Source organism: Drosophila bipectinata, chromosome 4 (genome assembly GCF_030179905.1).
Source record: "Drosophila bipectinata strain 14024-0381.07 chromosome 4, DbipHiC1v2, whole genome shotgun sequence".
Classification (NCBI taxonomy): domain Eukaryota; kingdom Metazoa; phylum Arthropoda; class Insecta; order Diptera; family Drosophilidae; genus Drosophila; species Drosophila bipectinata.
The window spans coordinates 5,841,099-5,868,645 of record NC_091740.1 but is presented as its reverse complement, the minus strand read 5'-3'; the positions used below and the strand labels follow the sequence as shown (position 1 = coordinate 5,868,645).

The following is a 27,547-nucleotide window of genomic DNA, read 5'->3' as shown; positions in this document are numbered from 1 at the left end:
TACTTTATAGGGTCGGAGATGTCTGCTTCACTGCGTTGCACACTTTTGACCTAAATTATAATACCCTCTGCAAGGGTATAAAAAGGGAAATCGGATGTCTTGAGCCTTATTTGAGCTCGTTTCCCTCCGCACATCAGCCAAGCACTCTACCACTCAGCTATCCCTGACTTGTTGCCGCGGGAAAAATTTCCTGCACGGTCCAGCGCTGAAACCCGCCCTAGGAACTCATTTGTTCTATGAGATAGGCCATCTGTATACTGTATAATTTTTGCATTACTGCAATGTATTAATAAGTTGTAGCGGAAGTCAGTCGAAGCATTTTTTGCGATGAACTTTTTGTCTGTGTCTATGTTGCACTTATTTCAAAGCGCTCAGTGTTACAGTAGTGTCGACTATATCAGTCGTTTGTCAACGTTTGGAAAAAAATAAATGAAAAATGAAAAAGGTGAATATGTTTATGATTTGAAAAAAAAATTAAAATCTTTTTTTATTACAGGCTGAAAAAAACTTTTAATAGCCATAAATATTACATTACAGTAGTGAAGTAGAACCATACTTTATTAATTTTTTACCGATCAATCTCGCCAAACACGACGTCTAATGTGCCAATAATGGCCACGACATCGGCTAACATATGTTGTTTTCCGATCTTCTCCAGCGCTGCCAAGTGGGCAAATCCAGGAGCCTTTATTTTACAGCGATATGGACGGCTGGAGCCATCTGAAACAATGTAAACTCCAAATTCTCCTTTTGGTGCTTCAATCGCCGTATAGGTAGCTCCTGGGGGCACTTGGTAACCTTGGGTAAATAGCTTAAAATGGTGAATAAGGGCTTCCATTGAAGTCTTCATTTCGGATCGTGATGGAGGGGCCACTTTCACATCATCCGCCTTAATTTCTCCAGAAGGCATTTTATTCAGACATTGATCAATTATTCGCAAGGATTGACGCATTTCCTCAACACGGCATAGGTATCGGTCGTAGCAGTCACCTTTTGTTCCGATAGGTACATCAAAGTCAACCAAGTCATATGCATCGTAAGGTTGCTGTTTACGAAGATCCCATTTAATTCCGGAGCCACGAAGCATGACACCGCTGAATCCAAAATTTAGAGCTTCCTCAGCAGTCACAACACCAATATCTTCGGTTCTCTGCACCCAAATTCGATTTGTCGTTAGAACATCCTCTACTTCGTCCAAGCGCTCGGAAAACTTTGAAGAAAATTCATAAATGTCGTCCAACAAACCAAGAGGGATATCCTACAATAAATCGGTGAGTAATTTTTACTTAATAACAAATGGAAATTTATTACTAATGAAACCCCTCCTGGTCGGATGTAGGCAGCATGCATACGGGCGCCAGAAACGCGTTCATAGAATTCCATCATCTTTTCTCGCTCCTCAAAAAGCCAAAAAAAGGGGGTCAAAGCACCAACATCCAGAGCATGAGTTCCCACAGCCATTATATGATTGAGAATTCTAGTAATTTCAGCAAAAAGGGCTATAAAACACGAAAAAGCAATTAAAACATTTGTGCATTTCCAGCATTATATGCAGAATGCGCGATAGGATTATTATTACTTATAGACTATTATGTAAAATTGGTAACATGAAGATTGAAGATTACCCCTCAATTATAAATTAAAATTTTTATTGGATTTCATTTTAATCAATTTTTTTTACCCTAAGTTATAAAAAATTTATAACAAGCAAAAACTAAAATTTTGACTAAGCAATCTGGCACTCAATATTGAAAATGTGTGTCAGGGCGAAAATGTTTCAATGTTCCTATTCCTATTATTAAAGTCAGTGAAAAAGTATTGTTACTACTAAAGTCGGTTATTTAGATGTACAAGTTAACTGAAGTTAACCAAGCAGCGGCAATGTCCGATTATTTAAGAGCTCGCTCTGGCCAAACTGCTGACATAGCGTCTGGCCGGAAGCCCATGCATAGCGGCAAGCACTGCACATTTGCGTGGCCGCTATGAAATACTTTTTGTTAGCTTTAAGTTTCAGTTTGTGTCAGAGTCTCATACAATAAAGAGCACCATAAAACCAATCTCCGGCACTGCCGTTAATTTGTAAATTTATTTGTTGAATTGGTCACCGCGCCTCAAGGGCCATGACAATGGGGCAAGTGCTTCCATCATAACTCCTGTCACAGGAAGGATCCCCCCGGCAACCGCCAGGGATCTCAAACACTGCCTATAAGGAGTGGCAACACCCCCCCTGCAACCGCAAGGGGTAATTATCAGAACACGTACCTCCTACATCTGCGGCATCACCGACTGCAGCGAGGGATAACCAACTACTACATTATTATACAAATCAATTTATATTTACTGGCGGCCATCGTAAAAGAACCATGTAAGTGAGCACTTTTATTTACACAGTTTTTCTAAGTTTTTTAATTTTGAAGGTCATGATTGTCATGAGTGGGGTTCGAACCCACGACCCCACGCTTAGCGTGCAGCTATGCTACCCACTAGGCTATAGGGCCCCCCCCCCCCATGAATTAGTTTATAGTTTATTTAGTTGGTCTCAAGACGACTTTTTCTCGGCCGCTAGACTTCAACGGACCTATCTTAAGAGAGCTTTAGCTCCGCAATGTCTATTTCGGGCCGCCCTCTCCGCTATCGAGAGCTTTTACTGTGCTTTGTCTAGTCGGGCCGCACTCTCGGCTTTCATTAAGTCACTGCTTAGCACCTATGTATCATAAATATCATAATTGATGTTCTATCACAAATTGATCATCCAGTTTTATCTGCCTGCAGAATAAATAACTTGCAATTATGTCAATGACCAAACCAGGGGGTTTCTTTGATCTGCTAATTTTGGCGAGGGTAGACTTTAAAAACTGACATTCTTTGTTGCTGTTAAGGTCAACGCAGACTGAAAGAAGAGTGTAGAAACTTTTCGTATGCCTATATTCCTGGCAATGCACTGAACAGGAGCGATTATTTTATGAGGGTCCTCCAGTAAATCTAAGGTTCTGAAAGTTAAATAAAGTGAACTGAGTGCTTTTTTGGGTTTGTGCTCTCGTGCGCTAGTTCGATCCTAAATAGTGTCTGTGCGATGTTTGCCATGTAATCTGTAGGATTGTAGGACAGTACCTTTTTCAAGTGGTGTAGATTTTGGGAGAGGAAAAGTCAACGACGGTAATTACCTATGGTAGCGTAGTAGTGATTGTCCAAGCTGATATATTGCATCGATTTGTGAGTGGGGGGAAAGGGTATTGTGAGCTCCATGATTCTAAGACACATAGAAGTTACCGCTTTTTGGCTTCGGTAAGACTCTACGAAATTTGGTGATCCTGTTCAATATATATACTTTATGTACATTTTTTATGTATACTTTATGCTCATATCAACGGAGGAGGTGATTATGATCAAGAATATGTATACTTTATAGGGTCGGAGATGTCTGCTTCACTGCGTTGCACACTTTTGACCTAAATTATAATACCCTCTGCAAGGGTATAAAAAGGGAAATCGGATGTCTTGAGCCTTATTTGAGCTCGTTTCCCTCCGCACATCAGCCAAGCACTCTACCACACAGCTATCCCTGACTTGTTGCCGCGGGAAAAATTTCCTGCACGGTCCAGCGCTGAAACCCGCCCTAGGAACTCATTTGTTCTATGAGATAGGCCATCTGTGTACTGTATAATTTTTGCATTACTGCAATGTATTAATAAGTTGTAGCGGAAGTCAGTCGAAGCATTTTTTCGCAAGCAGCGAGGGATAACCAACTACTACATTATTATACAAATCAATTTATATTTACTGGCGCCCATCGTAAAAGAACCATGTAAGTGAGCACTTTTATTTACACAGTTTTTCTAAGTCTGCATGAATTTTTCTTTGTGTATTAAAAAATAAAAAAAAAAGAAAGAAAGAAAGACAAGAATAGTAAAATATTGTGCCTTACGCTAATAAAAAACTGCAGCCCCATAAAATTTAAAAAAAAAAATTTTTAAATAATCTTTATTAGTTGGCTGACGGTTTAGCATTAACATTTTTTACCTATTATAAAATATTTAAGCCATTTCATTTGTGAACCAATTATTGTCCCAATATTGTTTGCATTTCTGTTTTTGTGAATAAATAAATGAATATTCCATATAACACAAAAAGTGCGGAATAAAAATTCCTAACCAAAACCAAAAAATCGCTGGCAGAAAATTTTAAATTTCAATCGGAAATAATTTATATAATCGCGTGTATTTAATTCAGCTTTTATATGTCTTTTTTGTTACACAAGAATTCTTGGTATTAGCCGCGCAGTTTTGGTTATTTATTTTTCTTTTCCGTTTTGTTTCCCCACTCCATTTTCGAGAACACGATACGGCCGCGCATGCAGTGTGGCACTTTCTTGTTTTTGTTGTTTTTTTTCTCTGTTTGCATAAGCGGCGGCTCAGTCCCCGCGCACCCCTCACCTTACCGCTACTTGACACAGCAGTAGCGCAACTTGACGAGCCCGCACACATAACTAAAGCGGCAGCTCAGCCCCCGCGGCCCCTTCACCAGTCCAATCGCCTCCATCGGCACATAATTCATACATAAATATTTTTTCTTTCGGGCGACTTTATAGCCGCAGCTCCACATGAGCAATCCGTTTCAACAATATAGAAACATAAGACAACTCTCTAGCGATTCTGAGTCGGAGACCGAAGGGCCGGCCAGATCTTCCACCCCTAAAAGCGTTAACGCTAGCGCTCCCATACTCGCGAACATGGCTTTCAGCCACCATACAGGCGGCCGTTCAACATGCTGTTCAAGAAGCCAATATCGAACACCAGCGTAGAGAAAACGAAATGCGCCTGGCTATACACCGTCTGACCGAACTGGTCAACGAAAGACAAATCGCTCCCGCCCAAGCGGAGGCTCCCCAAATAAAAAAATATGAGCCTATAGAAATTAGGAACGACATTAAGTGTGACGAGCCCCTAGACGCCGTCAAGTCCCCGAATTTTCGGGAGCACAGGAAGCATACGTCTCCTGGAGACAAGCGGCAGTAGCCGCATATTACATTTTCAGAAATTACGAACATAGCTCGCGCCATTATCATATTATTATTAGGAATAAAATAAGGGGCCCTGCCGATGCCGTACTGTCTTCGTTTGACACTGTACTAAATTTCGACGCGATTATAAATCGACTCGATTTTACTTACAATGATAAGCGGCAGATGCACGTTATCGAGCAGGAAATGGGTACTCTTAGGCAGGGAATTATGACCCTTCTCCAATACTATGACGAGGTCGAGAAAAAACTCACCTTGCTCACCAACAAAGCTACCATGTCGTACGAAGCCTCGGCGGCAACAGTTTTGTGTGACAAATTCCGGGATGACGCACTCCGAGTATTTATCTCGGGGCTTAAGCGCAGCCTCACGGATGTCCTTTTCTCGGCAAAACCGAAAGATATGCCTTCAGCTCTCGCTTTGGCACAAGAAGTGGAATCCAACCACGAAAGATACTCCTTCGCGGCTTCTTTTGCCAAAAGCCAAGAGGATAAAGATAGGAAACAGCACCCAAAAGCGCAAGAGTACCGACAGGCCTCTGCGCAGACAAATGCACAAACAAATGCTGGAAAAAATCCGTACTACGTCAAACAACACAAGGCGCAAGTACACTCCGCCCCACACAGTGGAGGCGCTCCTGAACCCATGGATATCGACCCATCGCTGTCCAAAATGCTTAGGCCATCCCAGGCCCCGGCGTACCAAAATAGGAAGCCGGCTGAGTCCGATCGATCTGCCCCACACAAAAGGCAGAGGGTTAATCACGTCGCGCAGGGCGCGAGCGAAACTGGGAACAAATATGCCGCCGCAGCTTCAAGCGCGGCCCAGGAAATTGACGACGACGCTATTAATGATTACGATTCGGACGTCATAAATTTTTTAGGGGAAAGTCCCTGCTACCCGTCATCAGACGAAGAGTAGCAGGTGTAGAAATGAAGCTTTTAATAGACACGGGCGCGTCAAAAAATTTCATCCGTCCATACGAAGGGTTGAAAGGCGTCCGCCCAGTAGATTCGCCATTCTCGGTACATTCCATCCATGGCGTCACCACAATAACAAAAAAATGCTTTGTTTCCATGTTTAACTTGAAGGCTACGTTCTTCATTCTACCAGATTTGTCCTCCTTTGATGCCATCATCGGACTTGACCTGCTAAAACAAGCAGGGGCATCTCTTAACCTAGCTTCCGGGCACCTCAGATGGGGCACCGAGACGGAAAAGCTAGAGTTCCAATCATGTCCCAATGTAAATTTCACTGAGGTGGACTGCTCTAGCGCACCACCTTTTGTCAGAAGAGCATTTTCAAAAATGCTAAGCGACAGGAAAAACGCCTTCGCAAGCCCAAATGAGGCGTTACCTTACAACACGTCTGTGGTAGCCACCATCAGGACAGTTGATGAGGAGCCCATTTATGCCAGACCCTATCCGTATCCGATGGGAGCGGCAGATTTCGTCAATGACGAAATCCAAGACCTTCTAAAAAACGGCATAATCCAGAAGTCGAGATCCCCCTACAATAACCCGATATGGGTAGTAGACAAAAAGGGCACCGACGAAGCTGGAAACCGTAAAATGCGGCTAGTATTAGACTTTCGAAAATTGAACGAGGGGACAATACCGGATCGCTACCCTATGCCAATTATCCCTATGATACTAGGGAATTTAGGCAAAGCCAAATACTTTACAACGCTCGATTTAAAGTCCGGCTACCACCAAATTATTCTGGCAGAACGTGACCGTGAGAAAACTCCCTTTTCAGTAAACGGGGGAAAATACGAGTTCCGTCGACTGCCATTCAGGTTAAGAAATGCTGCCAGCATCTTCCAAAGAACCATCGACGACGTGCTGCGAGAACAGATTGGCAAATTTTGCTACGTCTATGTCGATGATGTTATCGTCTTCTCAGAGGACGAAAACGTCCACATACGACACGTGGACTGGGTTCTAAAGAGCCTACACGACGCTAACATGAGAGTGTCAGCGCAGAAATCGGTCTTCTTCAAAAAAAGCGTAAAATTTTTGGGGTTTGTAGTCACCAACGAGGGGACCACGACAGACCCGGAAAAGGTCAGGGCCATTAAAGAATTCCCTGAGCCCAAAAACGTTTTCGAAGTAAGATCATTCATGGGCTTGGCTGGCTATTATAGATGCTTTTTTTAAGATTTTGCATCAGTAGCTAAGCCCATTTCGAGCATCATAAAAGGGGAGCTCGGAAATGTCAGCAGACACAGATCAAGAAGCATCCAGGTACAGTTTACCGAGCCGCAACGGCATGCTTTTGTAAAGCTACGTAGCATCCTGGCCTCTGAGAATGTCATCCTCAGGTACCCCGACTATAAAAAGGCGTTTGATCTAACGACAGATGCCTCAGCGTATGGCATTGGCGCGGTGCTTTCACAAGAGGGCCGTCCCATCACTATGATCTCTAGGACCTTAAAGGACAGAGAAGTTAACTACGCTACCAACGAAAGGGAGCTGTTAGCTATAGTTTGGGCACTAGAGAACCTGCGCCACTACCTTTATGGGGTCAAAGATTTAAACATTTACACTGACCACCAACCGCTGACCTACGCGGTATCGGATTCCAATCCGAATAAAAAAATTAAAAGATGGAAAGAACGCATCGATGAGTGTGGTGCCAAAGTCCATTACATGCCTGGCAAGGCCAACCTAGTTGCAGATGCCCTCTCGAGGCAACAACTCAACGTTGTAGAAGAAGAAGAGGCATTCTCAAGCGCGGCCACAATTCACAGTGAGCTGTCGCTTACCCACACAATTCAATCCACGGACAAGCCCCTCAATTGCTTTCAAAACCAGATAATTCTGGAGGAAGCACGCTCTCCGTCAAAGCGGAACTTCGTTCTCTTTGGAAACAAGAGACGGCATATTATTGACTTCACTGACGAGGAGTCATTGCTGGAGGAGCTCGCAACCATAATAGTTCCTAAAGGCGTAAACGCCATTCATTGCGATCTGCATACGCTCGCAGTGATACAGGACAAACTAATCCGACAATTCCCTGCCACCAGATTCTGGCACTGCAAATACCGAGTAACGGACATTTTTGCAGTTGATGAAAGGCGGGAAATTCTTACTGTCGAGCACAACAGAGCTCACAGATCTGCCCAAGAAAACGTGAAGCAGGTACTCTCCGAGTACTACTTCCCGAAAATGGCCAAGCTAGCGAACGAAATAGTCATTTCGTGCAAGACTTGCGCCAAGGCAAAATACGACAGGCATCCGAAGAAACAAGAGCTTGGCGAAACCCCAATCCCATCTCAAGTAGGAGAAATGCTGCACATAGACATCTTCTCCACGGATAAAAAATATTTCCTTACGTGCATCGACAAATTCTCGAAATTTGCCGTAGTCCAACCAGTTCCCTCTAGGACCATAGAGGATCTCAAACCAGCATTACTACAGCTGATGAATATTTTCCCTAAGGCCAAGGTCGTATATTGCGACAACGAACCATCGTTGAACTCGCACACCATCGTGACCATGCTGGAAAACCATTTCGGCGTTAGCATCTCAAATGCTCCGCCCCTACACAGTATCTCCAATGGACAAGTGGAGCGTTTCCACAGCACTTTGGTAGAGCTGGCTAGATGCCTTAAAATCGATAAAGGCATCAGCGATACCCTAGAGCTGATACTTCTGGCCACTGCCAGATATAACAAGTCCATCCACTCGGTCATCGACAAGAGACCGGCTGACGTGGTTCAGGCACAATCAGGTGAGCCACAATATGAAATTCAAGATAAAATTAAACTCGCCCAAGACAAGCTCCGGGACAGAGAAAACGCTTCCCGCCAAAATAGAGTATTCGAGGTTGGCGAGAAAGTCCTAGTGAAATCCAACAGACGCCTAGGCAACAAACACATTCCCATCGTTGATGGGCGAATTCTGATATGGGAGGAATTTGCCTTTGTAAATTGCCCACTCAGCAAATCTCTCGGAATATAGGCGCGTCATCGAAGAAACTAATGGGATGACCGTCATGTTCCCCCAATCCCACATGCAGAAACTCCTGGTTGGTGACGTCGCCCACCTACGCGACATGGTCGACTCTTTGAGCGTCCATCATAGAGTAGCAAGAAGCTTAGACTTCTTAGGGACTGCAGGAACGCCGGACGCAGAAGATTTTGAAAAAATTAAATTTAATCAATTCCAATTAGCAAATGCAAACAATAGGCAGATTAATATTAACAACAAAGTACAAATTCAAATCAATAAAATTTCCGCTACCGTCAACCAACTTCTGAGGTCAGCAAAAAAGTCCCAAATTGATACTGGGCATCTATTCGAGATGCTTTTAACTCGAAATAGGATGATAGCAATGGAGCTACAGGGTTTGATGCTAGCAGTGGCACTTGCCAAAGTTAATATTGTTAGCCCCAGCATCCTAGATCATGCAGACCTGGAAGGTGTGTGGATAGAAGAGCCCACCGAGACCGCGATTAGGGATGTTTTGTCCGTATCGTCCGTTAAGATCTTACAGTCCGATAACATATTACATTTTATTATTAAGTTTCCAAAGATAAAGTCGGCCTGCAGCAAGATTACCGTTTTCCCAGTGTCACATCACGACACCATGCTCAGGCTGGAAGATAACGTCATTGCCGAATGCAACAGTGAGATCCACACCGTGGAAAAGTGCTCCCCGACATCAGGAGCTACATTTTGCCGATTGGCTCGCAGAAGATCATGCGCCCAAGAGCTTCACGCTGGAGGCACGGCGCATTGCGAGATCCAGCAAAGCGATTTACATCCCATCACTTATGTTGATGAAGGAATAGTAATTGTGAATGATCGCTCGGCTCACGTGTGTGTGGACAATGGCACCTGTGCCCATATAAAAGGCACATATCTCATCACGTTTGAAAAGAGTGCCATGGTCAACGAAACCCGATTGGTCAATCATGACACAGCCCAGAAGAGGGCTCCAGGAGTGGCCAGCTCACCTTCCCTGAACATCACCATGGAACGTGACGTTCTTAGCCTTCCATACCTTCACCGACTAAGTGAACGTAATCTGGAGCACATCAAAGAGTTCGGGAAGGAGATTAATCACCAGCGACTACATCAGTTGGTGTTCATAGCGGGAGCAATATGCTGCGCTTTAATTTGCATCGGCTTGACCTATCGGCGAGTCACTCAGGCCCGAAAAACCGCGGCCCAGCTGAAAAAGATGATTGCCCAAATAGGGTCGGCCGAGGGCGGCCTCATTATTGAGGGGGGAGTAGTTAACTGAAGTTAACCAAGCAGCGGCAATGTCCGATTATTTAAGAGCTCGCTCTGGCCAAACTGCTGACATAGCGTCTGGCCGGAAGCCCATGCATAGCGGCAAGCACTGCACATTTGCGTGGCCGCTATGAAATACTTTTTGTTAGCTTTAAGCTTCAGTTTGTGTCAGAGTCTCATACAATAAAGAGCACCATAAAACCAATCTCCGGCACTGCCGTTAATTTGTAAATTCATTTGTTGAATTGGTCACCGCGCCTCAAGGGCCGTGACAACGGGGCAAGTGCTCCCATCATAACTCCTGTCACAGGAAGGATCCCCCCCGGCAACCGCCAGGGATCTCAACCACTGCCTATAAGGAGTGGCAACACCCCCCCTGCAACCGCAAGGGGTAATTATCAGAACACGTACCTCCTACATCTGCGGCATCACCGACTGCAGCGAGGGATAACCAACTACCATACTACATTATTATACGAATCCATTTATATTTACTTACATCTTAAATGAATAAATTGGTCGGTCTGAAATTTTTACATACAGGCATGCTCCGGTTTTCACTTTCGGTTTTCGTTTTCGTTTTGAAAACGAAAACGAAAAAATTGGTGCTCCCGTTTTCACTTTCACAAGACTTTTTCGAATTCCAAAACGAGAAAATTTGTCTCGCCTAAATGAAAAGTAATTGCCTTTTTCTATATTAAACCGGATCTTATTTGCAAAAGGAAAAAAATAGTTGACTTATTGGTTTATTGTCGTTCGTTTAAGACCTCTAGAAGATCAATTAGGCTTGTAATTATTTTTAAAACGAGTAATTTCTGACACCACCTCAAATTTGGATATCAAATTTTGCCGTCGGCAACAACAATTTTCGTTTTGGTGAACGACCGATAAGTCAGACACCGTGAGTCATCGCCTAAGCTGCCATAGTTTTGATAGAATGAAAAAACAATTTAAAAATACTTGTATAATCAAACGGATGGCGATAAATTTGTTAAAATTGGGTAAAATGTGTTTTTTTTTTAATTAATTAATTTAATTAATTAGTTATGTGCTAAAAGTGTATAAAAAAATTCTTGAATACACCGGAATGAAATGAAAATGAAATCCTTTGAAAAGGTGGCATCCCCTTAACTTGGCTTTTCCCCTTAATTCTTCTGGCTACGAAAGAAGCAATGGAATATAAAAAAGGCATTTTTTCACGTTGTTTGCTGCTGACCAAACCTCAGCGGTTTCGGCAGCAAGAAGTTATGAGAAATGAAACGTTTCGATAGCAAAACGATAACTAACAAGAAAGGAAACCTAACTTCGGGCGGAGCCGAAGTTTATATACCCTTGCAGTTAAAACCGGATATATATCGCAAACATCGGATATAGTTGGCCGATCCTTATGGGAATAGGAATATATAATCCAATTTATTACAATACAAAATCTAAAAAAAGTCCCAAATTTCTATCTTCAAAAATACGAAAGTTGATATTTCTACCAAATACCATTTCCGATCGTTCAGTTATATGGCAGCTATGGGATATAGTCGGCCGATCCTAATGAAATTTGGTAGGTTGGATTAACTAACCAAAAATAGAGTCTGTACTAAACGAAAATCTCGGTTTTGGTCCCAAAACGAAAACGAAAACCGAAAGTGAAAACCGGAGCATGCCTGATAATATTTTTTTTTTCTGTTTTTTACAATTTTTACACAATATTGTCCAGGTAATGACAAAGTAAATATTTTTAAACCATTTATTGAAATTGTTTTCGACAACTTAAGGGGAGGTTCTTTTGGATTTTTCCGAAAATTAAGCAAACTTTGAGAATGAATTGCGGGAAAATGAAAAGACATACGAACTTATGCTTTTGAACTTTTGATTCGTTGTTTATTAACAAGTAAAAAAAATATTCAATATTCAGGAAATTCAAAATGGCGGCTTCAAAATGGCGGATCTCGTAGACCTCTATTTTTCTGCTTTGTGGAGTGTAGGGCCGCTGGTAGTGAACTTAAATTAAAAATGTATATAATTTATTAAAATTGATGGAATTTCCTATGCCTTATACCTAACGACAATTAATTTTGGTAAAAATAAACCATGAAGACGTTTAAAAAAAAACATGACATTTTTTCTCTTTTTTTTTTTACTTTGATCTCGTTTAAAAATTATAAATAAACAATTTTTTATGCCAATTTTAGGTATAAGGCATACAAAAAAGTATGTACTTTTAAAAATTTTTTGAATGAAGAAAATCGGATCAATAGAACGAGCCCTGTGCGCGACAAGAGGTTTGAAAACATGGTTCCGAGAAAAACGCGTTTAAAGTTTTTAGAAACTTTGCCTTTACATAGCTTTCTTGTTATCATGGGTATGTTTGAAACGCTGTAGCTCAAGAAATACGCGTCGTATCGAAAAATCCCTTGGCACGTATATTCTACACATATGTAACTTTCATTTTATTAAAAAAAAAAAAAAATAGATTTTTTCAAAAAAATCCAAAAGAACCTCCCCTTAATGAAAAAATATAAACACAAAATAAAAATTGTTTTTTTCAAAGAGAAGACATTGGTACAAAAATAAGAATTTTATAAAGTCTTTCTTTCATTACCTTCAAGTACCTTTCATGTATTCTTTAAATTAATCAAAAATAAATATTCACTGAAAAAGCTCAATTTATTAACGTTTCTTACGATCTTCTTTGTAATCTTCGATCTTCGTAAGAAAATATAAATCTTTTATAATAATGCAGAAAATCAAAGTAAATGCTTGCCAAAGTCAAGTCGATGAATTTCATGCTCTGAAAATAATAGATCTAATTAAATTAGTAGAAATTCTTCTCGTCATTTCAGATTTGTTGGACAAACCATATTTTGATTACAATTTTATGGCACCAATAACAAATGAACAAAAATCAATTTAAATTTATATTTTTACACCAAAGTAGGTTTAAAATCCACAATTTTAAGAGAGACCGTAGTGCGTAAATTTATAATATACGTTCTATCTTCGCTGCTTTGTTGGTCGCGTAATTGTTAATATTGTTTTATAATGTCAAGGAACTGTAAAAAGAACTAAATATAAAAAAAAATGTATTTTTAAGCTTAGAAATAAAGTTCTTCTTTATAAATATTTTACAAATCAACAAATAAAAGTATAAAGGTAATACTTTTTAAGAGGCGAAATTTACCTTCACCTTCAATAAGGTGTTCAAAAACACGAAAGTTGGGCCAGTTTCCATTTTTTCGCAGTTATATGCGAAAAAATGTCTTTCAGTTTTAAAGCTATCGAATTGAAACTTTGCACACACCCTCCTTTCCTTTGCACGCAGTATATAAGTCGGAAAGGGCCAGATCGGCCGACTATATCCTATAGCTGCCATATAACTGATTGATCGGAAATGGTATAACTTTGGTGTTTTTAGAGTGAGAGAGTCAAATTTTACATGAGAGCTATTTTTGGCAAAAGAATACGACAAAAAAGTCCCAAATTTCTATCTTCAAAAATACGAAAGTTGATATTTCTACCAAATACCATTTCCGATCGTTCAGTTATATGGCAGCTCTGGGATATAGTCGGCCGATCCTAATGAAATTTGGTAGGTTGGATTAACTAACCAAAAATAGAGTCTGTACTAAATTCCAGCTTTCTATCTTCAAAAACACGAAAGTTGGGTCATTTCCGATCGTTCAGTTATATGGCAGCTATAGGATATAGTCGGCCGATCCTTATGAAATTTGGCATGTCGTAATGTTTTGCCAAAAATAGCACTCATTTTAAATTTGAACTCTCTAACTCTAAAAACACCAAAGTTATACCATTTCCGATCAATCAGTTATATGGCAGCTATAGGATATAGTCGGCCGATCCGGGCCGTTCCGACTTATATACTGCGTGCAAAGGAAAGAAGGGTGTGTGCAAAGTTTCAAGACGATAGCTTTAAAACTGAGAGACTAGTTCGCGTAGAAACAGACAGACAGACGGACAGACAGACGGACAGACGGACATGCTCATATCAACTCAGGAGGTGATCCTGATCAAGAATTTATATACTTTATAGGGTCGGAGATGTCTCCTTCACTGCGTTGCACACTTTTGGACAAAATTATAATACCCTCTGCAAGGGTATAAAAACTTGTGAAAACCGGAGCACCTAAAAACGAAAATCTCGGTTTTGGTCCCAAAACGAAAACGAAAACCGAAAGTGAAAACCGGAGCATGCCTGATAATATTTTTTTTTTCTGTTTTTTACAATTTTTACCCAATATTGTCCAGGTAATGACAAAGTAAATATTTTTAAACCATTTATTGAAATTGTTTTCGACAACTTAAGGGGAGGTTCTTTTGGATTTTTCCGAAAATTAAGCAAACTTTGAGAATGAATTGCGGGAAAATGAAAAGACATACGAACTTATGCTTTTGAACTTTTGATTCGTTGTTTATTAACAAGTAAAAAAAATATTCAATATTCAGGAAATTCAAAATGGCGGCTTCAAAATGGCGGATCTCGTAGACCTCTATTTTTCTGCTTTGTGGAGTGTAGGGCCGCTGGTAGTGAACTTAAATTAAAAATGTATATAATTTATTAAAGTTGATGGAATTTCCTATGCCTTATACCTAACGACAATTAATTTTGGTAAAAATAAACCATGAAGACGTTTAAAAAAAAACTTTTAGGTATAAGGCATACAAAAAAGTATGTACTTTTAAAAATTTTTTGAATGAAGAAAATCGGATCAATAGAACGAGCCCTGTGCGCGACAAGAGGTTTGAAAACATGGTTCCGAGAAAAACGCGTTTAAAGTTTTTAGAAACTTTGCCTTTACATAGCTTTCTTGTTATCATGGGTATGTTTGAAACGCTGTAGCTCAAGAAATACGCGTCGTATCGAAAAATCCCTTGGCACGTATATTCTACACATATGTAACTTTCATTTTATTAAAAAAAAAAAAAAATAGATTTTTTCAAAAAAATCCAAAAGAACCTCCCCTTAATGAAAAAATATAAACACAAAATAAAAATTGTTTTTTTCAAAGAGAAGACATTGGTACAAAAATAAGAATTTTATAAAGTCTTTCTTTCATTACCTTCAAGTACCTTTCATGTATTCTTTAAATTAATCAAAAATAAATATTCACTGAAAAAGCTCAATTTATTAACGTTTCTTACGATCTTCTTTGTAATCTTCGATCTTCGTAAGAAAATATAAATCTTTTATAATAATGCAGAAAATCAAAGTAAATGCTTGCCAAAGTCAAGTCGATGAATTTCATGCTCTGAAAATAATAGATCTAATTAAATTAGTAGAAATTCTTCTCGTCATTTCAGATTTGTTGGACAAACCATATTTTGATTACAATTTTATGGCACCAATAACAAATGAACAAAAATCAATTTAAATTTATATTTTTACACCAAAGTAGGTTTAAAATCCACAATTTTAAGAGAGACCGTAGTGCGTAAATTTATAATATACGTTCTATCTTCGCTGCTTTGTTGGTCGCGTAATTGTTAATATTGTTTTATAATGTCAAGGAACTGTAAAAAGAACTAAATATAAAAAAAATGTATTTTTAAGCTTAGAAATAAAGTTCTTCTTTATAAATATTTTACAAATCAACAAATAAAAGTATAAAGGTAATACTTTTTAAGAGGCGAAATTTACCTTCACCTTCAATAAGGTGTTCAAAAACACGAAAGTTGGGCCAGTTTCCATTTTTTCGCAGTTATATGCGAAAAAATGTCTTTCAGTTTTAAAGCTATCGAATTGAAACTTTGCACACACCCTCCTTTCCTTTGCACGCAGTATATAAGTCGGAAAGGGCCAGATCGGCCGACTATATCCTATAGCTGCCATATAACTGATTGATCGGAAATGGTATAACTTTGGTGTTTTTAGAGTGAGAGAGTCAAATTTTACATGAGAGCTATTTTTGGCAAAAGAATACGACATGCACAATTTTGTATTTATTTTGTCCGCGATTGGCCGCGAGATTGTCTATACAAACGTGGTTTCTTTGGTTTTGTTTTTGATACAATTTTTGATTTTTTGACACACAATAAAAACAATGCGTTAGGTTCAAAGCCTACACAGACACTACAAGAATTATGTGAAGTTCAATATCCGAAAAATAGCAACCGCGATTAAGTGTCGCTCGGAAGAAGTTTGTTTCGAGGTCCGAATTTAAAGAAAGTTTATTTAGAATTTACGGAAGAATAAGAATTCTTAGGTCATATGTACACTGAAGCGAATATGTTGTTGCAACTCCACACAATGTTATTAGTGTGTCTTACGGTCTCTTAACACATCGAGCAAGCTAGGAGTCATTTTCATGCGTCTTGTACACAGAAATATACATAGAAGTGCCTAAATGACTTACTGATTTACATTAGGAATCGCTTGAGTGATGTATTCAGAGATGAGGTTTTTAAATTAAAAATTGATGCTTCAGTTATGGGTCAAAGCGGAATATTCTTTTCGTGACATTGAAGCTGTTTGACCCCCATGGCTTATTGAGAACAATACTCATAAAAGTTAAGATCCTATTGGAGGAACTTTGGCTAAATAAGCTAGATTGGAAATTAGATTAGATTAGATTGGAAATAAGCTAGAGTGAATCATTCACTGCACTTGGAAACAGCGTGGAACAAAATACAAATTGCATTATCGCAATTATAGGACATCTTCATTCCGAGATTCGTGTTTGCCGAGACGATGTCGCCAATTCAAGTTCATGCCTTTTCTGACGGATCAATGAGAGCGTATGGAGCCGGCGTCTTTATTCGTTGAAGATCTGCAGAAGGTATTAAAGTTTTGTTCCTGACTGCAAACTCTTAAGAAGCGCCGCTCAAGAGAAAGATGCTCCCCAGCCTTGAACTATGTATATGGTATGATAGATATGATATGATATATAATATATGATACTATATATATGATTCTATATATATGATCTATATAGTATGATACCAAGTTTCCAGTATTTTCGACGAAGAGTTACGAGAAGAGTTATTTTTTCTTAATTTCGAGTTACGATTGATACTTGCAAGAGTCGAATTATCCGAATTACTCCGTCCATTTTCAATATGTGGTGTTGGTATTAATCTATTAATCTATATATATAAAAATCAATTGCTGTTCGTTAGTCTCGCTAAAACTCGAGAATGGCTGAACGGATTTATCTTATCTTGGCCTTGAATTATTCGTAGAGGTCTAGGGAAGGTTTAAAAGGTGAGAAAAATTCGAATAATTGCCGGGAAAATCCTCAAAACAGTATTTTTCTATTTCCCATACAAACGTTTTCTAAATAAAATGGAGAGTCAATTTTTAATTTATTACCGCTGTATAAAGTTCAAATTCGCATGCGCGTTGGAGGATCTAATATCGCGTTCCGAAACTCAACAAAAGTGAAAGTGAATCGCAAACGCGACAAAATTGCATAGTCTCACAGCTTCATATAGCTTCGAGAAAATTAATCGATGAGGCAGTACGAAGTCTGCCGGGTCAGCTAGTACGATATAAAAAATTCCTGTAGGCCATCCAATAAGTTCTACATTTATGAGTAGTTTCAATTGATTTCTTTTTCAATTGATGTCCGCCGACCGTGCACTGCGAGCGAACTTCACCGGAGCGAATCGTCTCTACGCGGAGCTGCGGCGGAGGATAGATGACGAGGTCGACTACGAAACGCAATAAGCATCAAGAAACGGATGTGTAATTCTGTTCATACCGCCCAGAATCCGTACATGGAAGGTAGGTGTGATGTCTGCCTACTCTATTTCGAAGAGCTCATACTGGGCCGGTTTTAAAAAAGACGGCAACAATTCAATAATTTAATTGAAGAAAATCTAAACTTTTTATTTAATATTTATACTAGATAAACTACAAAAAAATATCAATTAATATTTTTACTTAAAATGCAACCTTGCCATTTTTATCATTTTTCAAAGTTCAGTGGTTAAAAATATGGCATTTGTAACAATGTTGGAGCGAACATTTTGTTGACTTTATTTGCTTTGCAATTTCAGACGACAAATAAAAGTGGATTTTTAAGATCAAGGTATGTAAATTGAGCTTACTGAAAACATTTTATCAAATATAATTTTATAAATAAGGAAAAAAAGAAATAATTACCTCCACAGAAAAACCAAATTTATCAAATAATTTGATAAATTCTTGCTGAGGCATATAATGCTGAGGCCCCCCGAATGCTGAAGCACATAACACAGTGCGACAAAAATAAAAAAATTGGAGGAACTTTTGAAGAGACCCAGTAGGAATTGCTCATTAGGTTGAATATAGTATAAAACCGTGTTTGATATTTCCTAACACATTCAAAATCTTGATTTATTCAAAAAAAACGGTTTTTCGGGACTTTTTTGCTTTTAAAAATTCCTAAGGGCGTAAATTTAAACCGATTTTAAAATTATGGACGTTTTTTAATAGTTAAATGTTGTACCTTTTGAAAAAAAAATAGATCTTTAACTTATTTCAACAAAAAGGATACAATTTTTACGCAGGAAACTGACATTTTTAAATTTTTGTCGTGTTTTTGGACTTTGGCGCCATTTTTTCGGTAAAACTTCCAAAAAATGGTATCATTTTCGACACATATCAATATTTTCTCGTTAATTCTGAATAAAACAAGGTCAATTTCATTAGGAAATTATGAAAATTGGTGAAGTTATAACGATTTTCCCAAAACAAGTCACACACTTTTACACACTTTTACTCCAGAGTGCTAGTAAAATTGCACTGACTTGTTTTGGGAAAATCGTTGCGTCGGTCGATGCGGGTTTCTTCACTTGCAAAACTTTAAAGCAATCTTTTGAAGGATAACGAAAGATGTACTGTACCAATCGTTTTGAGATTAAGACGGAACAGAACTCCTTCAAATAATAGTTTACTTTACTTTATTTTATAAAAAATGTATTTAAAGAGCTGATCACTGGTTTTCGTAAAATCAATGAACAGCTCTGTGCGCTGGACACTCAGTTTAGTGGCCTTCAGCTGCTAAATGAGTCCCCTAAGCGTAAGAAATCCGCTGTTTCTGATCCGCCTCAGCCTGCTCAGCCGACATTAATGCAGCCGCTTATATCTCTGGCCACCCCAAGGGCTAGAACTGAGAAAAATTCGTCCGAATTTCTCTGGGATAATGAGCAATTGTCCGATATAGTTTAATGTTGATTGCCAACTTTCTGAGTTGGTACAAAAATGCTCTCATGACACTTGTCATTTGTTGTTTAATTATAATACGCGGATTTATATTTGTGAAATTCTGCGAGGTAAAAGCTCACTTATACAGCATGTGTACATACATATAGTATTTCTGTGTGTATGCATGTAAGTATATATGACAATATGTCCGCCATGGCATCCCTTCAAGTGATGCCACAGGTCCTAGGGAACGAAACCCCCATTAGAGTCACCCAAAAGGGTATTCCACAGTCCGGACCACCGGCACCGACTGATGCTGCAGTTCTCGTATCTGCGACACCAAAACCCTTACAGGTGATTCCTCCATCGAAACATATATTTGTTTCTCGGCTTGCCCCTGATACTTCAGAGATTGATATCTCGGCTTATATCAAAGCCAAAACAAAAGCCGATATAAAGGTGGAGGACATAACTAAATTTAAATATAATTATACACGGCGCACGTCTTCTTTCAAGATTCGTGTGCCCGCGCTGATGTTCAAGACGATTTGTTCTCCCAGTTTTTGGCCAGAGAATCTTTTCGTCCAAGAACATCAGCCTAGTTTCGTGAAGAAAAAAGTTAAAAAACCAGTGGGAGTGAGACTTCCCAATATTGGAACCACTGACCAACCCTCCACCTCTTCTTTGGCTACTAACCCAAAAAACTAGTTTCCTCATTAACTCTTACCTATCAGAATACTAGGGGGCTACGTAGCAAACTCCCCAAGCTATATTCTGATAGTTCTTTCTTTGCATCCCATATAATAGCATTTACAGAAACTTGGTTAAATCCGGAGATCTTTAGCTCCGAAGTTTTTCCAAGTAAGTACACCACTTTTAGACGGGATCGATCTCAGCGAAGAGGAGGTGGAGTCCTCATTTCGGTAGACTCTACTCTTGCTTCTGAAGAGGTGAAATCCCATGAGTTTGGTGACATAGAATTTATTTGCGTTAAAATCACTATGTCCGTTAAAGCTTTATACATTACATGTTCATATATACCTCCTATGTCTGAACCGCCTACATATTGGCAGCATTTGTCCGCCATTCGATACGTCTCTAATCTTATGACGGATCGTGACCAACTCGTAGCGGTGGGCGACTTTAATATCCCAGAATTAAAGTGGTCCAACGTCGATAACTCACCATCTTTGTCACTTATAACTTACCATGACTTCACCGCGGGCATGTTTGACATGGCCCTAGGTCAGATCAATCATTTTAGAAATTCGCTATGTCGGCTTTTAGACTTGTGTTTTGTATCTGATCCTGATGGTACTGCTCTCTCCAGAGCTTTTCCCCTTTCATCCCCAGAGGATCCATATCACCCCACACTGGAGGTCTCAATCGAAACCACTCCTGGTATCGATCAGATGTCTCCGAGCGTGGTAAATAAGATTCGCTGTTTCCGTAAAGCTGATTTTCAGAAACTTAATAGCCTTATTGATACATTTGACTGGTCTGATATTCTGGCGTGCACTGATCTTTATGTCACTTTAGAACAATTTTATTTTACTTTAAATACATTTTCTGACTCATGTGTGCCTTGGAAGTATCCGTCCGCTTCAACAAATCCTCCTTGGTTTACAAGGTGCCTTACTAACCTAAAAAATATTAAAAATAAGCTTTTACTTAAATATAAAAAAACCTGCAGTAGTATTGATTTCTCAAGATACCTACTAGCTCGGTCGAATTTTACCGTGCATAACGCTGAATGTTATAGGAATTATATTGACCGCTGCCGGATTCAATTTACTCAGGATCCAAAGCAGTTTTATAATTTTGCAAACACTAAGCGTAAACACGTATCTTTTTCACCTCTGCTTACGTTTGAAAATTCCTCTGCGACTTAGGATCAGGCCATTGCCGATCTATTCGCAGAATTTTTTCAAACAACTTATTCTCCTCCTAAATTGACTGATCAGCCTTACACATATAACATTCAAGCAGCAAATCTTATTTTCTGTCCGTCTTTTTCTGAGAACAACTTATTATCTGGTCTTTTAAGGGTAAAACCCATTTATTCGCCAGGCCCCGACGGAGTACCAGGCTGTGTGCTAAAATACTGCGCCAGGGCTCTGTGCAAACCTCTTCTAAAAGTTTTCAACTTATCTTTGGAAACCTCGATTTTTCCCCTTAAGTGGAAGGAATCATTTATAATTCCCCTACATAAAAAGGGGAAAAAGTCCGAGGCTGCCAACTACAGAGGCATCTCTAAGTTGTCGGGAATTACAAAATTATTTGAAAAATTAATTACCCCTCATTTGCAACACCTTTGCTCTTCGATCATCAGTCCTTGTCAGCATGGCTTTATTAAGCGTCGCTCCACCACCACAAACTTATTGGAGTTTACATCCTTTGTCATAGATGGCTTTTGTAAGGGATATCAAACCGATGTAATTTACACAGACTTCAGCAAAGCATTTGATTCAGTTAATCACTCACTCTTGTTGAGTAAACTGAATATGCTGGGTTTTCCTAAAGACCTCTTAACGTGGATCTCCAGCTACCTAGATGGAAGGACACAAAGAGTCTTATTTAAAAACATACAGTCCCGTCTGGTCCGTGCTACATCCGGCGTCCCTCAAGGAAGTCATCTTGGCCCGTTATTATTTACGCTTTTTATAAATGACTTGCCCCCTGCTTTAACGAACTCTCTAGTTCTTATGTATGCAGATGATGTAAAGCTTTGTCTTCCGTACAAATCCATCTCTGCCCAATGCAGTCTTCAGTCTGACCTTGATAACTTTCAAAAATGGTGTTTAGTTAATGATCTAATACTTAATGGATCTAAATGCAAACATATGTCTTTTTATCGTTCTTGCCCTCTGCAAGCTACTTATTCTATTAATGGGATTGCCTTAGAAAAATTAACCCAGGTTAATGATCTCGGCATCCTATTAGACATCAAACTTAAATTTGCCGACCATATTTCCTTAATGGTTAATAAGGCTAAAGAAGTCCTTGGTTTTATCAAAAGGTGGTCAAAAGAATTTAATGACCCCTATATAACCAAAACACTATTCATTTCTTTGGTCCGTCCTATACTGGAGTACGGTTCATGTGTCTGGAGTCCCCAATATGGAGTACATCAGGACCGCATAGAATCCGTACAAAAGAATTTCCTAACTTTTTTACTTAGAGGTCTAAACTGGGATGCAAATCTTCAACTTCCATCTTATAGTAGTAGACTCTTACTCATAAACTTACCTAGCTTAACAAATCGTAGGACAATGCTCGTTGTAGTTTTTCTGCATAACCTTATTAACGGGGATGTAGATAGCCAGCATTTACTAACACGCTTAAATTTTAACATTCCTAATAGAAGGACTCGAAACTTTAGTCCTCTGTTCCTTAGCCGTTGTAGTTCGACATATGCACTGCATGACCCTTTTAGGGTATTATGTTCGAACTACAATGGTCTCTACTCTATTACATCTCTTTCCTGTCCCTCTAACTTAAAATATAGAATTTTAAATTTCCTTACTAACTCCTCTTAGCTTAATAATTAACAAATAACTTAATATATTCTAACAAATCGTTTCTTGAGCGCCCCTCGGTCGTCTGGGCCTCTAAGCTTTCTGATGAATACAGGAATGCTAGCTGATGCTCTTATTGATGCACAAGCCATTTCCAAATTCTGAAAGACCGGCAAAAAAAAAAAAAATAAAAAATAATAATAATTTGTAATTATAGTTGTAATTAATTTTTACACAAACAAATCACCCGATAAAAAAAGCCCGACGTCACTACCATGAAAACTTGTTAATAAATTAATTTTTTTTTTGCGCTCGGATGATTTTGTGGAAAATTTTGGTGTATGCCGCCAATTCATCCTTTTTATACCCTTGCAGAGGGTATTATAATTTTGGTCAAAAGTGTGCAACGCAGTGAAGGAGACATCTGCGACCCTATAACGTATATATATTCTTGATCAGGATCACCTCCTGAGTTTATATGAGCATGTCCGTCTGTCCGTCTGTCTGTTTCTACGCAAACTAGTCTTTCAGTTTTAAAGCTATCGACATCAAACTTTGCACACACCCTTCTTTCCTTTGCACGCAGTATGGAAGTCGGAACGACCGGGATCGGCCGACTGTATCCTATAGCTGCCATATAACTGATTAATCGGAAATGGTATAACTGCGGTGTTTTTAGAGTTAGAGAGCGCTAAAATTTATTTTATTCATGTTAAAATTTTACATGAGAGTTATTTTTGGCAAAAGAATACGACATGCAAAATTTTGTAAGAATCGGCCGACTATATCCTATAGCTGCGATACAACTGAACGATCGGAAATGACCCAACTTTTGAAGATAGAAAGCTGGAACTTGTTACAGATTATATTTTTGGTCAGTTAAGGATGTAGTCTCATGTGTGAGGTTGAAAAAATCGATTTTTTTTTTTTCACATATTTCGATAGTATTGTTTATTAAGAATGTACTGTTAAAGTTTCAAATAAAAAATATCAAATAATGACAGAGATACAGCCCATAATCGAGAGCGCGCCTACACCGAAAAGTATGAGTTTCTCGGTAGCGTCTAAACTTTAAACGCGTTTTTCTCGGAACGACATTTTTGTGTGCGGCGCAGGTGATTCACAAAATTCTATGGTACCGATCTAGCTGAAATTTGGATATGTTTTTCTAAAAAGTAACACCTCTGTCCCGTACTAGAATCATTTATTTTTAATGATTAGTTTTTTTTTTTATCATTAATTTAAGACAAATTTTTTAAATTAAAACAAATTTTTTTTTTTGTCTGTTTGCCATTTTGTTGTTTATTGATGAAAATATTTCATTCTAGTACGGGACAGAGCCATAAGCTTACAAAACAATAATCTATTCTAATTTTTTGTTTCGGATGACTCTAGCAGTCGAAATCACCTACGCCAGGGACCTACCTTTTTTTTTTATATGCATAATTTGGCATTTAAACAAAATATTTTCAAATAGTTTATAATGCCTATAAAAACATATGTGAAAATTGAAACGATCGCATTATTTTTTATTACAAAAAAAATTTCTTGAAATAACCTCTAAAAAGTAGGCCGGAACATGAGACTACATCCTTAATCCGACCTACCAAATTTCATAACGATTGGCCGACTATATCTTATAGCTGCCATATAACTGAACCATCGGAAATGGTTTTTGGTAGAAATAGCAACTTTGGCATGTTTGAAGAAAGAAGTTTGGGACTGTTTTTAGATTTTGTATTGTAATAAATTGGGTTATATATTCATATTCCCACAAGGATCGGCCAACTATATCCGATGTTTGCGATATATATCCGGTTTTATCTGCAAGGGTATATCAACTTCGGCTTCGCCCGAAGTTAGCTTTCCTTTCTTGTTTTTCTTTGTTTTAGGCGCATCCGGCATTACTTCAAACTCGGCTTATTACCGGTAGAGATAATGGGGGTCAAGATAGCCACGCTATCAGCAATTAGGCTACACGAGACGACCATGGAAATGGACTGACTATGGACATACCAAGTTGGATCTACACCACTGCACGCCAACGGGGCTTCAGACTACTGCGTACCTGTTGATCATCCCACCTTAAAATACAAGGTTTCCATTCCAACAAGGGAGGAATGGGCCACACAAATCCCGGGACCAGCCGGTTCCCTCCATATTTGCACAGACGGTTCAAAATTGAATGGCCAGGTGGGAGGCGGTTTCCATTGCGAACGGCTGTGTCTAAATGAGTCCTTCAGACTCCCCGACCACTGTAGTGTGTTCCAAGCAGAACTAATAGCTATCGGGGAAGCACTTAGATCCCCAGCACTTACTGGCAATCAAGAAACAATCTGTATCTTTTCAGACAGTCAAGCGGCACTCAAAGCCCTTGACGGATTATCATCCAACTCCAGGACAGTAAATGACTGTCGCAGATCTCTTAACGAGATGGCAGAGCAGTATGACATCCACCTCATATGGGTGCCCGGACATAGGCACCACGAGGGAAATTGCGCCGACGAACTAGCAAGAGCAGGTACTACCAATCCAAGGAACCAGTAGGTATCCCCTTAGCTACGTGTAGGCTAAAATGCAGGGATCACTTTGACCGCGCATCACTGAGGAAATGGAGAAATCTCCAAAGCTGCAGGAACTCACGAATGATATGGCCCATCCGCGCTAGGAAGAGGTCAATGATGCTTATCGCCCTTATTAGGCAGGACTGTAGTCTGGCAGTCAAGGCCATTACGGGACACTGGTTAATAGGAGCACACGCGGCTGGACTAGCGGTGCCACATTACGACTACTGCAAGAGTTGTGATGATGTTGAAGAAGAAGAGACAGTCGCACACCTCCTGTGTTAATGTCCTGCGCTGGGGCGCAGCCGACTTAAAGCCGACTTGGGCGCAGCAATACTCACGGACCTAACAGACCTCGCGGAGATCGCTCCACGCAGACTCGCAGCTTTCATCCGTAAATCTGGATGGGACCGCGAGCCGCCGCAGGAAGGATAGAACACTCTTGGGCACATCAGTAAATAGGAAGGGAGAGGTCCTCTTGTAGGACCTCTGCCTGTGCGGTATCACAAGGAGCCCCAGCGGCTCAAGTGGGGGTCAGTCACTGGCCCCACATCCCCACCTCAACCTAACCTAACCTAGGCGCATCCGGAGATGGCATGGATAATACTAACCAATTTTTAATAATTACTATTCTTTAAATATTGTTTTATTAAATGGTATCAGTCTCTTAAAAAAAAAAATGATTGTGGTGGTTGCTGGGATCAGCAGAAGTAGAAAGATTTATTTTGTATATATACGCAATGCAGCTGCGCTCAATGAGCTATGAGCTGCGCTTCAGCTGAACATAAACATTGTTATCTTTTGTCGTTAATTACCGATACCGATTAATCTTCCCAAGTCAGGGCAAACATCGCTTCCATGATTTCTGAGATTCAAACTAACGAGCATATTGGAATATACTATACTGGAATATCGCGACTGGACTGGAATATCGCGAAAGACATGGTGCTCGTCGCTCCTAGCTTCCATGAGCCTCGCTACATCGACTTCTTGATTGGTGCTACTCTCTTTTTTTCGATCTGTTGTTGGTTGGACAAGACCAGTTGCGACCGGACCTTCAATTTTACTGAAAATGCAACTTGGATGGTTTGTTTCTGGTGGCGGCAGCCGATCTGGAGAAGCTACCTTAACCGCTTCTTGTCACTTGTCGGTTCTGGGAAGTGAAAACTTGTTAGAACCGCTGGTAAAGGTCACCAAGGGAGACCACGACTGAGGCTCACTTCGTCAACCATCATATAAGAAAGGATAGCGGTGCATACTCGGTTCGGCTTCCAATGAAACACAACTTGGAACTTTAAGGTGAGTCATATGATCCGGCTGTTCAGCGATTCCGAGTGCTTGAGAGAAAATAAAGTGGTCGCCCGCAGTTGAAGGCCAAGTTTGCATGCTGCATTTATGAAGGAGTTTCTAGATTTGGGTCATATGTCATTGGTTCCAGCCGCCTTGAGGAGCAGTTGCTTGTACTTTTTGCCTCAGCCCTAAGGAGGACAGGAGGACGAAACTCAGATTTGCAATAGACGAATTTGCTGTAACTGCCATAGGCTACTCCCTCAACGGTGTGTTGGCCGGTGACTGGGCCGGTCAATCCAAGCTGTTCCATCTTCTACTGCGGTTCCGGTCTCATGTTTAAGTGTGGCGTCCGACGATAGTTTCTTCGAATAAATTCTGTGGAGGAACTCTATGCAGGATGAGATATCAGTATTTAAGCTGGACACCGTCACTTATGGCACAAAGCCCGCTTCATACTTAGCAGTCCGTGCCATGTATCAGTTAGCAAAGGATCAAAAAGAGATAGCAAATGTTATGTCGAGAGAAGTTGTCATGGGACACTTGAAGATCATTGGCAAGATCATAATGTGATGATGAAAATTTATATATTGGACCAATGACGACTATCGCAATGCGTTAAAGTTCAGAAGAAAAACGGCTGGATTGTGCTGCTCAAGTGAAAAGTCAAACTGGGTTCATAACGCTACTGATTGAAGTAGGAATGATTGCGCCAAATCGACGATGCACTATACATTCAATTAACCACGTTATTTAAAAATATAAGATCAAGAATT

At 39.6% G+C, this 27,547-nt stretch overlaps 1 protein-coding gene across 3 annotated transcripts in view; it reads right to left on the bottom strand.

Annotated features, from left to right (window-relative positions):
* Positions 1-454: 454 nt before the first annotated feature.
* The window catches only part of ND-49 (NADH dehydrogenase (ubiquinone) 49 kDa subunit), a 35,905-nt gene continuing 8,812 nt past the window's right edge, over positions 455-27,547 (bottom strand). For all 3 annotated transcript variants that reach the window (XM_070282356.1, XM_043213672.2, XM_043213674.2), the window contains 2 exons: positions 1,312-1,499; positions 455-1,258 (listed from right to left, as the gene is read on the bottom strand). In XM_070282356.1, the coding sequence (XP_070138457.1) occupies positions 569-1,258; positions 1,312-1,499 (878 nt within the window). In that variant the 3' untranslated portion in view covers positions 455-568. The remainder of the gene's footprint in view (positions 1,259-1,311; positions 1,500-27,547) is intronic.